We start from the raw sequence: 14631 nt of genomic DNA, 5'->3' as shown, positions 1-14631 counted from the left end.
ATGATATGTGAAGGTGGCAGCAATTGCAGATATACTGTATGCGATCATAACTTGAGGACAGTAACACTAACAACTCAGAAATGGAAATCAGCATGAGTGAATTCTAATCTTTACCTAAGAATTTCCCAATTCTTATTCTGTAGTCCTAGCTTGCTTTTAGATCGAGCTACTTCAAATTTTGCTTCCTTTAAATAGAAAAATAGTTGTATAGAAGCAGTGTTTTTTGGTAAAGAACAGAACACCATTCAAAAAAAGAATCCTCCAACATAAATGATGAAAGCAAAGTTACTGCAGTCAAACAGAGAAATGACTGACAGATTTTTAAAATTACTGAACATATGTTATATCGTTTCTTTGTTACAGCCTTCTACTACCTTAAGATATTTAACAATTAAGGACTGTCTTCATGGAAAATTAATATTTCCACTCAAGATGTTGATAACCGCAACCATTAAAAATAGGAATTTATAAACAATGAATAAAACATGAATGGAGATAAATAAAGGCCAACTCCCTAAAAATGTAACTCTGGTTAAAAGAATAGACCTGAAAGATTGAAGCCCGTAGGTAATGAGGAGAACTTGGAGAACTCTATTATTTACCTTCATTCCTGTGTAACAAAAATCTCATGTAAAAGATTCAATCCACACCTGTTTTTTATATCACACTTATCTACTCACCAATATAAATGGGCAAATGTCACAATGCATGTTATACTTGGAAATTATCTTTTTAAAAAGCTTTATTTTCTATAATATTAAATAAGATCCTATATGTAAGTGGTCTATGACCTCATTTCATAAACAAGATTACCTAAAATAAAATTAAAGCAAAAGGAGAAAACAGGCACTGTTTCTCATTTTTAATTTATTCCAAAAATGCACAGAATGTAACAGATTTTATTCATGTTAATAGCACCTTCTGAATACTTTCATACTAAGCAGTTTATATATGCTCTATAAACTCACTAGAAACCTTGAAACAATGTTTAATTCAATCATTTAATAAGAAAATATAATGGTAAAAGAACCTGCCTGTCTCTCAAGTAACATTCAGCACATGTCAAAATGAATGGTATGGCATTTGCCTTTGAAATTAAGTCATGTTAAAGAGCATTGGCAACACAACTGCAGAGAAAACTACCTCATGCCCCCTTAACCTTTTAATAATGGACAGCCATAAAATTATGAATTATAACTCTGCTGGTGAAGCTGATCAGCTTCTATGGCCTGGCAAAGGAGAATGTGATAATTTTGCAGCTTTTCTTATGAAATCATTTCAAAGAGAAATGGTTGTTAACAGCCAGTTGAGCCAGTTGAGAGAACAGACCCAAATATTAACATTTTTGCTTAAAATCAAGAAACTATTTCAATGCTTAAGAATTCAGTGCCAGCAATTTTAGAACAGTTACCTACAGCACCACAACAGAACTGTAGAAAATTAAATGGGACTCAAGAGAAAGGCACCCACTCTGCACGAATTAAGGTTACTTCCTCATCCACCATTTACACTGTTTTGAAGTTATTACTATGCCAAAGAATCTCTTGGAGCAGAAGACCTGCTTCACTACTCCTCACCTGGAAATAAGAGAACTGTAATAACTAAATGTCTCAAGGAAAATCCTGTGCAGCTGTTAAAAGAAGAAAAAAAAATCTCCCAATCACCTGTTTGGTTATTTTAGCAATTTTTTTGAATATTTTAGTACTGTTGCCTTTAACCATTGATAAAAAGGCTAATCACAGAATCACAGAACATTTGAGGTTGGGAGGGACCTCTGGAGACCATCTAGTCCAACCTCCCTGCTCCAGCAGGGTCACCTAGAGCATGTTGCACAAGACCCTGTCCGGATGACTTTTGAACATCTCCACAACCTCTCTGGGCAACCTGCTCCAGTGCTCTGTCACCCTCACAGTAAACAATTTTTTCCTCATGTTCAGACGGAACTTCCTGTGTTTCAGGCTGTGCCCATTGCTTCTCATCCTGAAAAGAGCCTGGCCCCGTCCTCTTTACACCCTCCCTTCAGATACTGAAGCACATTGATAAGATCCCCCCTCAGTCTTCTCTTCCCCAGCTCTCTCAGCCTTTCCTCATGAGAGACGCTCCAGTCCCCTAATCATTTAAGCAGCCCTCCACTGGACTCGCTCCAGTACTTATACTGGGGAGCCCAGAACTGGACACAGCACACCAGATGAATAAGCTGAGCAGGACAAGACCCAGTATTGACCTCTGGGGAACAGTGCTAGCTACAGGCCTCCAACTAGAATTTGCGCCACTGATCACAACCCTCTGAGCTCTGCCATTCAGCCAGTCCTCAATCCACCTTACTGTCCACTCATCTAGTCCACACTTCATGAGCTTGCCTATGAGAATGTTATGGTAGACACTGTCAAAAGCCTTGCTGAAGTCAAGGTAGACAACATCCACTGTTCTCCCCTCATCTGCCCTGCCAGTCATGCCATCACAAAAGGCTATCCGGTTGGTTAAGTACGATTTCTCCTTTGTGAATCTCAGAATGGTTGAGGTTGGAAGGGACCTCTGCAGATCATCTAGTACAACCCCCCTCCTCAAGCAGGGTCACCTAGAGCACATTGCACAGGATCATGTCCAGGCAGGTTTGGAATATCTCCAGAGAAGGAGCCTGCACAACCTCTCTGGGCAACCTGTTCCAGTGCTCTGTCACCCTCACAGTGGAGAAGTTTTTCCTCATGTTCAGATGGAACTTTCTGTGTTTCAGTTTGTGCCTGTTGCCTCGTGTCCTGTCGCTGGGCACCACTGAAAAGAGTCTGGCCCCATCCTCTTGACACCCTCCCTTTAGATATCTGTACACACTGATAAGATCCCCTCTCAGTCTTCTCCAGGCTGAAGAGATCCAGCTCTCTCAGCCTCTCCTCATAAGAGAGATGCTCCAGTCTCTTAATCTTAGTAGCCCTCTGCTCGACTCTCTCCAGTAGCTCCATTTCTGTCTGATACTGGGGAGCCCAGAACTGGACACAGTACTCCAGGTGCAACCTCACCAGGGCTGAGTAGAGGGGGAGAATCACCTCCCTTGACCTGCTGGCAACACTCTTCCTCATGCACCCCAAGATACCATTGACCACCTTGGCCAAAAGGGCACATTGCTGCCTCATGCTTAACTTGGTGTCCACCAGCACTCCCAGGTCCTTCTCCACAGAGCTGCCTTCCAGCAGGTCAACCCCCAACCTGTCCTGGTGCATGGGGTTATTCCTCCCCAGGTGCAGGACTCTGCACTTGCCTTTGCTGAACTTCATGAGGTTCCTCTCCGCCCAGCTCTCCAGGCTGTCCAGGTCTCCCTGGAATCCATGCTGACTACTCCTGATCACCTTCTTATCCTTTACATGCTTAGAGACAGCATCCAGGAAGAGCTGCTTCATCACCTTTCCAGGGATGGAGGTGAGGCTGATTGGCCTATAGATCCCTGGGTCCTCCTTCTTGCCCTTTTTGAAGGCTGCAGTGACACTGGCTTTCTTTCAGTCTTCAGGAACCTCTCCTGTTCTCCATGACCTTTCAAAGATGATTGAGAGTGGCCCAGCAATGACATCCACCAGCTCCCTCAGCACTCGTGCGTGTATCCCATCAGGGCCCATGGACCTGTGGATGTCAAGTTTGCTTAAGCGATCCCTAACCCCATCCTCCTTGACCAAGGGAAAGTCTTCCTTTCTCCAGACTTTCTCCCTGGTCTCCCCAGTCTGGGATTCCTCAGGACTGGTCTTAGCAGTAAAGATTGAGGAGAAGAAAGCACTCAGTATCTCTGACTTTTCTGTATCCTTCGTCACAAGGGTCCCTGCCCAATTCAGCAGCAGGCCCACATTCTCCCTAGTCTTCCTTTTGTTACTGATGTATTTGAAGAACCCCTTCCTGCCGTCCTTGACATCCGTTGCCAGACTAAATTCCAGATGGGCTTTTTCCTTCCTAGTCCCATCCCTGAATACTCGGACGACGTCCCTTTATTCCTCCCAAGTGGCCTGTCCTTTTTTCCGCCTTCTGTTCATTTCCTTCTTCTCTTTGAGTTTTGCCAGGAGCTCCTTGCTCATCCATGCAGGTCTCCTGCCTCCCTTTGCTTGACTTCTTGCTCATTGGGATGCACCATTCTTGAGCTTGGAGGAAGTGATGTTTGAATATTAACCAGCTGTCTTGAACCCCTCTTTCTTCTAGGGCCCTATCACAAGGGATTTTTCCAAGCAAGTCCCGAAAGAGGCCAAAGTTTGCTTTCCTGAAGGGTTGTGATCCTGAACTCCACCATCTCATGGTCACTGCAGCCAAGGTTGCCTTCAACCTTCACATCTCCAGCCAGCTCTTCCTTGTTTGTAAGTACAAGGTCCCGCAGCGCACCTCTCCTCACTGGTTCCCCTATCACCTATATCAGGAAGTTGTCATCAATGTTCTCCAGGAACCACCTGGATTGCTTGTGCCCTGCTGTGTTGTTCCTCCAGCAGACATTGGGGTGGTTAAAGTCCCCCCATGAGAATCAGGGCCTATGAGGCTACTTCCAGCTGCCTGTAGAAGGCCTCATTGACTTCCTCTTCCTGATCAGCTGGCCTGTAGCAAACACCCACAACAGTGTCACCCATGTTAGTCTGACCCTTAATTCTTACCCATAAGCTCTCAGTCAGCCCATCGTTCACCCCTAGGCACAGCTCAATACATTCCAGTTGCTCTCTCACATAAAGAGCAACTCCCCCTCCTTGCCTTCCTGGCCTGGCCTTCCTAAAGAGCCTGTAGCCATCCATGACAGCACTCCAGTCATGTGAGCTATCCCACCATGTCTCTGTAATTGCAATGAGATCATAGCCCTGTGACTGCACACAGATCTCTAATTCTTCCTGTTTATTCCCCATGCTCTGTGTATTTGTGCACAGGCACTTCAGAGAGGTATCTGAACATGCTGATTTCCCAGGAGGGGTGCAAGAGGTTTCCCCATAGTCTTGTCTTGTAGGTACCTCCTTAGCTGCATGCAGTTCCTGGAGGTATCCCCACTTGGGCCCTCTTTGGCTGACTGCCTGGTCTCTATAACTTTCCCCTTCCCCCATCTTGCCTAGTTTAAAGCCCTCCTTACCTGGTTGGCCAGCCTGTTGGCAAAGATGTGTGCACCCCACTTAATGAGGTGGATCCCATCCCTCCCAAGCAATATCAGTCTTCAAACAGGGTCCAATCATCATAGAAACCAAAATCTTCTTGCCAACACCAGCTGCGCGGCTTGTTGATTCACAGTATCCATCTATTCCTCCTCCCATCCTTCCCCCTCACTGGCAGGAACGAGGGAGAAAACCACCTGGGTCTCCACACCCCTGACAACTGCCCCTGGAGCTCTGTAGTCAGGTTTGATACATTCTAAGTTGCCCTTGGCAGTATCATTGGTGTCCACATGGAAGAGTAGGAAGGATTACAGTCAGAGGGGCTGATAAGCTTTGACAGTTTCTCCACAACATCCCGGATCCGAGTCCCCAGCAAGCAGCAAACCTCTCTAGACAGGAGGTCAGGTCAGCAGATGGGTGCCTCAGTCCCCTGCAGTGGGGAGTTACCCACTGCTATCATTCACTGCTTCCTCGGGGTGTCCCTGCATGGCGCAGGGTCTGTCGGCCCAGATGCTTCCCTTGAAAACACGCCCAGCTTCTCCTCAACTTTGAGGGCAGTGAACCTGTTCATTAGCTGCAAGCCTTCAGGAGGAGCAGGAGCCTTCCTCCTGGTACGAGAAGTCACCAAATTCCAGCCTTTGCCTTCCTCGGAGTTACCACTTACTGTCCCACAAGAAACAGACTCCGCCTGCATCTCCACTGACTTTGGGGGTTGGGGCTCTTGAAGCTGTAGGGTCGCTGAGAATATCCTATCTCTTGCTTGTCCTCTCTGAAGCCACACAGCCTGCTGGCTTCCTCCCATAACTCCTTTACCTGGTGCACAACTCATCAACAACAGCACATCTTCTGCAGGAAAGATGACTGTGAGCTCCAGTCTCACGGAAAGGCCCCAGGCCCTCCCTGCAGCCTGAAACTTGCAGCATCCTCTGTCAGAAGGTCTGTCTGGTTTGAAGCCTCTAACATGGCAGAGACAGCTACTCTAACAGCTACTGGGGAATGTGTCCTGTGGTATGTCACAATCACATCTGAGAATGTGTATGCTGCTCTAAATGGAGACAAGAACCCCTTCTTTGAGCCCCTCTGCCCAAACCGCTGCGCAAGCCATTGCATCTATTGGCTACCTCTGTTAGCTGTGCCTCTCAAATCTTCCCTTATCTTAGTATAATCCTCAGAATAGCATCTGAGTACACAGGTGACTTCTGTCAGGTGATGCTTCTGGAAAGCAAACTGGAATACAAGTGACAATGATCCAATCTGGATTGCAACTGAGAATGTCATGGAAATTAAGTTTATATTCTTGGCCACAGCATCTGTAAAATCTCAAGAAGTGAGATATTTAAAGTGCTGAGAAGCCTCAAGAATCTGATTGTCTTCCTAGAGAAACAGAGCCAAGTTTTTCTCAATGTGAAGGATTGAGTTCATGTTTGTTTACTGTTCTCTTACTTTCATAAGAAAAGAGAAGAGTGCCTTCAGACTTAGACTGGTCCTGAAACAGTGCTGTCAGAAACATGACTGAAAATACGCCTCTCCCTACCGTTCGAGCCTTATCTGGCTCTATTCACAGCATTTCAGGAGAAAGTGAGCAAGATGACCTAAAAACAACCAACCTCCTCCAAATAAACAAACACAAAAAGTGTCTGCACTTTACAGATCATAAAAAACAACTGTAAAACATTGGGCTGACAGATTATTAGCAACTGCTTTCAGAAGAGCTGATACTAACTTCCTAGGAGTGAGCGCTAACTAGGCTCCTGTTCAAAACATTCTCACTGAATGTTAAAAACCATTTTGCCACAATTTTTTTTACTTTACCATTTGGGTTTGGACAGCTGATAGAAATACTCGGGGCAAAAAGGTTCTACAGTCATCTGGAATCACTTATGACCTCAACATCTGCATCATATCAGATTAGGGAACACAGAAACTGCATGAGTTCTTACTCATGTTTGTGTCATTGAGTGCATATCATTCGACTTGTTATGTAACCATACTTATTCCTTCTGGTTATTAACAATATTGTTGCCATTTATCAGAGGGTGGAGAGGTGCTTGTAGAAATCAGAGTTAAAATCAAAATTACTTATTTGGCTATTTCCACGACTTTCTATGAAAATTTTCAGGGGAGGGAAAAAAAACAAACAAACAAAAACCCCACATTCTCATCTACTTACAGTTCTCAGAGAAAGATCCTGCAAAGTGGTATTCTGTTAAATCCTCGCTCACAGTATATAAAAGACTACTCAGGTTGTTTGACTAGTTCAGAACTAAAATGCCATCAGAATTCCAATTTTTAGTTTTGTTTTTAAAGAAGATTCTTCTCCTTTACTCCATGAGAGTATACAGAAGGGCAAACTTACTGATGCTTTTTCTAAGGAAAGTCTCTTTCTGAAGTACCACGTGACCACTCTCTCTCTCTCTCTCAAAAAAAAAAAAAGGGCTGGAGGCTCCGTTAATTTTCTTTATTAATGCACTATGCCTGATTTATACTAATATTTGCATTTGTATTTTCCGAGTGCTTTTCAATTCCCAAATGCTCCTGAAAGCCAAATCCTATATTCTCTTGATTTCTGTCTTCTGTAATTAGCTAGGCATTTATTTGATTTCTCTCTAATGGGGGTACCATCACAGTTATATATGCCACATACAGAGGTACTATTTAGCAAGCACAAATTGAAAAAAAAATTGATAATATGATTAAGTGACATAAGCACATTATTTCCATGAGTAAAACCCTGATAAACTTCAAGGTAGAAACGTTTGTCTTCAGCAACTAATGTCCTATATAATGCGGAATAAAACAGTATGTTTCCCTTTACACTATTCTGAGACACTGACAAGTCCTGGAAACAAAACATACTTGGTGCAAATCATTAGTTTATCAATCTATTGATCTGTTGCACTTTGGAGTATGAATCTCACAGTTCAATATTTGACATAACACTTCTGCCGATTTTAGGATTTACATATACAGTTCTAATCAATTAAGTATACACTAAGACTCAGTTTGAAATACAGAATATTTAATATTATTAATATTAAACTTAATATTACACACACCTTTTCACTCAAAAAAAGCCAAGGACAAAAACATTCCTGAATCATCTAGATTTCACGCTGCTGTTATCTTCTTGTTTCTGGTCTCTAATACTCACTGGCTTACTGTTCCGCAGACACGGTATGTATCAGGAATCAGTTCATTTGACTGAAATCTTAAAGCTACAATTATGGAAGATGAACCTCTTCAATTTTTAAAAATGCCTCATAATTTAAGTATCCTACTATTAGTCCCAAACTATACAAAAATGAAGAACAACCTCCACACTAAGCCAAAAGAAACTGCTCGATTTAAATTTCTTGCTACGAAAAATAAAGAGTAGATACATCATAATCAAATGTAGCTTTTAACTGGCATACTTAAAAGCAACAACTGAACTTGCTCCTCTAACCAAATTACTCAAGGTTATATGATTGCTAAGAGAATGTTACTGAGAGAATGTAGTATGGAATAATGTAGACTTCTTCAAAAGTAATCTGAAAACCTCAGCTGTGCAACAACTTCATCAGTTCTCATCAGTGAGCAAACAAAGTATGCTGGTTTTGCTGTAAAAAAATACTCATTAAAATATGTGGCCATTAGAAACTACGAGCATAAAAACTGGAGAGACATGGAAAGCACAGTTATACATTATAAAATGAAGTACACAAATAAATCATTTAATATTATCCAAATGCCCAGCATTCAAACATATGAATAATTTTTGACATGCTCTCAGATGTGGGTTATATTTAAAGTGGATTATAATAACAATTCTAATATTTAAATAATTCATAATAATCAATACACTTAAAAACTAAGATGTTTGACATGTAAAAAGGTGCTCTTCTCAAATACACTCAAAATTGCTTTATTTTATCACTAAGGTAGCATTATCTTTTCACTTTGATTAACAATTATTTTAAATAATATCAAGATATATTTTAAACCAAGAATATATTTTCTCCTCTTCATTTTTCTGAAATTGATAAAAAGTACTTCTGACACAGTAGTAACACTAACCAAAATATTACTTTAAGTAAAAAACAGAACACCCAAAACCCTACCATAATCACAAAAAACTGTCAGTTCAAGAATGTTGTAATTATCTTATCAGTTGGCAATTTATACCTGCAATCATGTCGTCCACAGTACTCATCTTCAGCAATACCTGTTCAATTAAGCCAACTTCTGTGCTAGTCTGTAAATTACGGACACTTTTACGTAGAATGGCTGTGAACATACTCCAGATTTCTGCTTGGCATGTTACATCACAGTGCTCCAAAAGCTCTGACATGCACGTAATGCTCTCTGCATCCTGGATTATAAAGTTCATCTCTAGATCAAATTCTCCACCAACCAGCTACAAGAGAGAAAAAAAACAGCATTATAATGTGCAATACATAGTTTAATGTCTTTCATACCTTCATTTTGACCAACACTGAATATTTTTTGCATGATAGAGAAACTGATGCCTATGATCTGGAAAGACAGCAAAGCGACAACCATGCTATGCAAAACATACCTTGTAAAAAATATATACCTACTAGTATGAAAAGATATTACCTTCAATTTTGTCATAGTACCGAATACTACACTTTCTATATATATATGTGTGTGTATATATATATATATATATTTGAAATAATCCTTACCATAAAGCAACTAAAATAGTAGCTTGTCCCAGAGAGAGTTGCAGAATCTGTAAAGTTCAAAACCAGCTGAAACTTTCCTACAGTTCCCTGAAGAGATACTTGCCTACTCAGAAGATTAAAGACACTGAAAATTATTTAGCTATATTTTTACTTCATATAAGCCAACATTTGCCTTCAGCTGCTTGTTTCCTAGACTTTAATGCCCTTTGCATTGTGCCACCCAATCCTCCATATGGTGATTTTCAGAAAAGGAATCAGTGATCTGATGTGGACCAAAGCAACCACGGAAAAACTCGTTTAACTACAGTACAGGTCAGTTGATCGTGTGGCCATGTACGCCTGCTGCGGGTGTAAGGGAGAGACAGCACTGGGAGAGGAACAAGCACGCAAGTGACGAGCGATTTAACAGCAGCATTGATGAACTACAGTCTGATTCCTGTCCACCTGGCTGCTTGCAAAATGCTATCCAATGTCCTGACTTCTAATTAAACAACAGAACTACTGGGCATATTTTAGGAAAGAAAAAAAAAATAGTAAAAATTTGCAAAAGGCATAGTCAATACCAAATACCGCCTGAGGCCACTGAATTCATATCACCAATTCCAATCAGCCACTCACATAATTTTGAAGAGAAGAACTTATTGAAATGTATAAAACTTAGTTTATAAATAATCCCATTTAACAGCAAAAACTTCTTTTAATTTGGAAGGAAACAAAGTCTAATTCTTAGACACTTTACCCAAGTAACCCTGAAGAATTTTGAATGTACTAGTATTAAATAACTGCAAATACATTACATAATTTAGAAAGGCAAAAGAACAGAATAATTTAATTCTAAAATAATTTTAAGACATTATTTTCTGTCAGTTTCAGGAAGGTATGTAATTAAAATTGCAATAAGATGTTTTAAATTAAATATATTCAAAGAATTCCTCTTTCTTGCAGGTACATAATTTCAGTGGTTATTATTAACAAAAGTCTATTTCACAGCCTATTCAAAAGCAGTCTATATTGCCTTCAAATTAAATGCCAAATCAGGAGCAATATGAAATAATATGCAAACCTTTTTCTAATAGTTAAACCAATCTAAATGCTCAGTGTCTTTTTCTTCCTGTCCTAATCTTCAGATAGAATTAATACAACTAAGCAGGGATTAGCTTTGGCTTCAACCCTACTTTTCATCCACTTACAAATGACTTTTTCCTCTATCAGTTAATCACTAATAACCAATTTATAACCTTCTAAAATAGAAGCTTCTAATATACTAAATATGTAAACTGACTACCTCCTTAGTTCCCCTGGGATATTTAAATTCCTTTCAAATAAAACTGTTATCCTAATTATGATTAGTATTTGATTTTAGAAATTGCAATCGCATATCACATATTTGGTACATATTATGTTTACCAAAAGTAATCAAATTGTTAAAATTAAACCCAGAATATTTCTATAGTCATTTTTTTTTTAGAATCAGGAAATAGTTTTAGACAGGAAGACACCATACTTTTCAAGAAACAGAGGTGGAAGAGTTTCTATTTCTGAAACAGCAGTAACTGTGCACACTTAACCAGCAATATGGGTTTCAGTTATCTCAGTTAATTTTAGATATCTCTCCACCTGGACCAGTCTCTCAGATTATTTTAAAGACACATGGAAGGGGAAAAAAAAGCACCTGTGGAAGACATTTGATTAACTTCTCTTAGATGTTCATCCTAATATGAAACGAAGCACCTCCTGGATGTGCCCATTTCTCTCCACTGACAATGCAGGAAACCTAGCATGAGTAGATCACATTTAGAAATACAACTTTTAGATGCCTATGTTAGGTGAGATAAATCCCACCCTTTGTTTCTGATAACATACGGACTTAAAAACAACGAAAAATACTTAATACCCCAGTCTGAATGCACAGGTTCAAAAATACAGACTAGTTTCCCTCTCCTCAAACACTATTTGTTGTAAAGTTCTTCCTAATATAAATTAATATACTAGCACGGTATGGTTAAAACAGACTAAAATAATTAACAAATTAAAATACTTTGCAATGTATCTGCTTGTTAATGTAAATTAATACAATAACATGTAATAGTTAAAACAGTGAAATAGAGCTCACTGTCAGTCTTAAGGAATACTGTTAGTACTATTAAAAATAATGAACTTTTCATATAAAACATCTCATAGAATCTGTATCAACAAATACACTGAATGCTACTAAAAAGGGATTTACGGAAGGTTTTCTACTGGGCTAGAAATATAGACTATCCAGTACGTACTACAATTATTTCACTTGTCCAGTTGGTAGCAACAGATCTATATCCTGTCCTAGTCATTATTATTTCATCTCAGAGAACAATAAAATGTACCTTATTGCCTATTTACCCATAACAGCAGTTTAGTCATACCCAAGCCACTAATGATGATCATGATTACCATTAAAAACAACTTCCTTAATAAACAAACTAATAAACTAACAGTGATGGTAAAAATTTAAGAGGGGTTGTTTCGTTTTTTTTATAGAAATAGTCCCCAAAATCAACATAAATTAAGAGTATAAACAGCTGTCATGAAATGGTGTCTAAAGAAGATAAGGAAAATCTAAACAAAAACGAAGTGAAAATGCAGAAATAAATGAGCATGTTTCAATGATTAATGTTCAAAAAGTAATACACAAGGCAACCACGTCTGCTTTAAAATGTGAAAAATAAGATATATTTCAATCAAGAAAAAAAAAACAGAAGAGCATTCACTATAAAAAATTGTCTAACAACATTTCCATAACAGCATTTCCTGAGCAAAAGATATTACTACTCCATCTAGATAGTAAGATAGGAACAGTCAGTCTTGACAACAGAGGGAGGTTATCAGTAAAGTACCACTGGGATAATGAGCTGGTAACAGTTCTGTCCAACATATTCAAGTGATCTTGAAAAGTGTGGATATTAATGAAAGGACAAAATCTGCTGAAGATTGCTGAAGAGACAAAATCATTAAATACAGTTAAAAAGGGTCAGCTATTAAGAGTTGAAAAGATTTTTATGGTAGCAAGTGGCTAGGCAATAACACGTAAGAAAAGTTCAAAGTTAGCAAATGTAAAGTAATGACACATGATTATAGTCTTACCTATTTTTACAAAATGACAGGCTCTAAAATCTGCTATTATTGGCCAGAAAAGAGATCTTGGAGGCCCTATGGCTACTGCTTGAAATAACAAAGCCACATAAAAAAATGTCAGTGTGCCGCTACATAAATTCCTAATGAACTTTCATCTTCATAACGGCACAATTCTGGTTCTATCTCAAAAAAGATTAAGAGAACCAGAAAAGATGATTACAGGAGTGGAACAGTTTGCCTACAAGTAACAACATGCATATTTTTAAAGATTTATTCTGGGTTTTTCTTAGCCAATATTGCTGATGTGAGTAAATGGTATTGATCAGCTCTTTCTGCTACTTTAAAGAAACTTCTTTTACTTAAAGACACACACAAGAATTAAATCATACTGCCATAAAGTAACTTATTTTTAATATAACATGTAGAAGACATCTATAGTAAGACAAATTTCAGCTAGAGTACAATATGAACACTAAGATATAAATCCTTACAGTAGCTCATAAACCATATATCAATGCTCTTTTCATAACATATATATTAAATGCAATCTTTCTCTTCTGTCAAACAGTTTTACTCTTCAATTGAAAATTTAATATTCAATAAATAACATGCTTTCACTATGATTAAGTATCTTGAATTACTGTTTGTATTCTATAAAGGTTATGCATCACATTTTAACAATTCTGCACCTTTCAGAGCATAGCTGTAATAAACGAAGAAGCAAACCAATTTTCAGATTGTGGTTCTAAGTCAGATGGATACAGCTAACAAATACTGCTACTCTGAAGAATCTACTTAATACGTTCAAAAGCAAGCAATCTAGAAAGTTATGTTCAATATTGTGCTTCCCACGCATGGCACTGAACTGGCAGTTATAAGCAAATTAGGCTCTCTTCCCAAGCCTGAGGTTGTTTACACTGACAGGTTGACTCTCATCACAAGTTGCTCCAAGAATCTCTCTTCACTTCCACCGCCACCCTCCAGGCTGCACGACTCAGTCTCCGTTTTTCTTAACACTGTGGCCATTCCCCCAGTAAGAATTTCCCATTCATTATGCTATGTGATAAAAACGGTTTTCTGCCTCAAGGCTTCTGCATCTAATTAGAACTGAAACATTTAGGTCTTTTATGCCATTTTGGCCTAGAACAAAGGTGAAATACTCCTCAAAGTACAGAAGCTGTCTACATGTGTTTACAGAACATTCAGTTCTATTCTAGAAATAAAAAATAAAGTATGTGCTGCTGAACACCCAGAATTAAATTACTAGCACGTTTGTGTAAATCAGAATTCTTTAGAACCAAATTCTTCAGAATCATGTTATGAAGAGCAGATTGAAATGAAATGAAAAACATGATGGCTACTAAACTAGAAAATTCATCACATGAACACAAGATAGGAAAGATGGCAGGCAATCTTAGAAGAAATACACAAATAGAACATCAGGGTGATAATGCTATTAAATAGAGGATACTGCAAAGAAAGAATAGGTCAGAACTTATTCTAAGATGATTTATATATGACCTTGAAGACACAAATAGTTTCAACAGATCTTCATTTGTGATAAAAAGAAAAAAAAAAGGTATCAAATAAAGAATCTAAGAATTGTGTGAGATGATCTAAACAAGATGCAAGAATATATTTTATAGGCATTTGGTATTGTTTTGGTTAAAGGAAAAAACATGAGTGCATTGTGTTAAAAAAAGAATGAGTAATACAAACACAACAGCAACAATAAAATG

General features: G+C 38.8%; 1 protein-coding gene across 1 annotated transcript in view; it reads right to left on the bottom strand.

Annotated features, from left to right (window-relative positions):
* Positions 1–14631, bottom strand: part of NBEA (neurobeachin) — a 539268-nt gene that overhangs the window by 428243 nt on the left and 96394 nt on the right. The window contains exon 2 of the mRNA XM_067291201.1: positions 9258–9489. Within this exon, the coding sequence (XP_067147302.1) occupies positions 9258–9489 (232 nt within the window). The remainder of the gene's footprint in view (positions 1–9257; positions 9490–14631) is intronic.

Source organism: Apteryx mantelli, chromosome 1 (assembly GCF_036417845.1).
Source record: "Apteryx mantelli isolate bAptMan1 chromosome 1, bAptMan1.hap1, whole genome shotgun sequence".
Classification (NCBI taxonomy): Eukaryota; Metazoa; Chordata; class Aves; order Apterygiformes; family Apterygidae; genus Apteryx; species Apteryx mantelli.
Note: the sequence above shows the minus strand (reverse complement) of the source record. Positions and strands in the feature narration are given on the sequence as shown.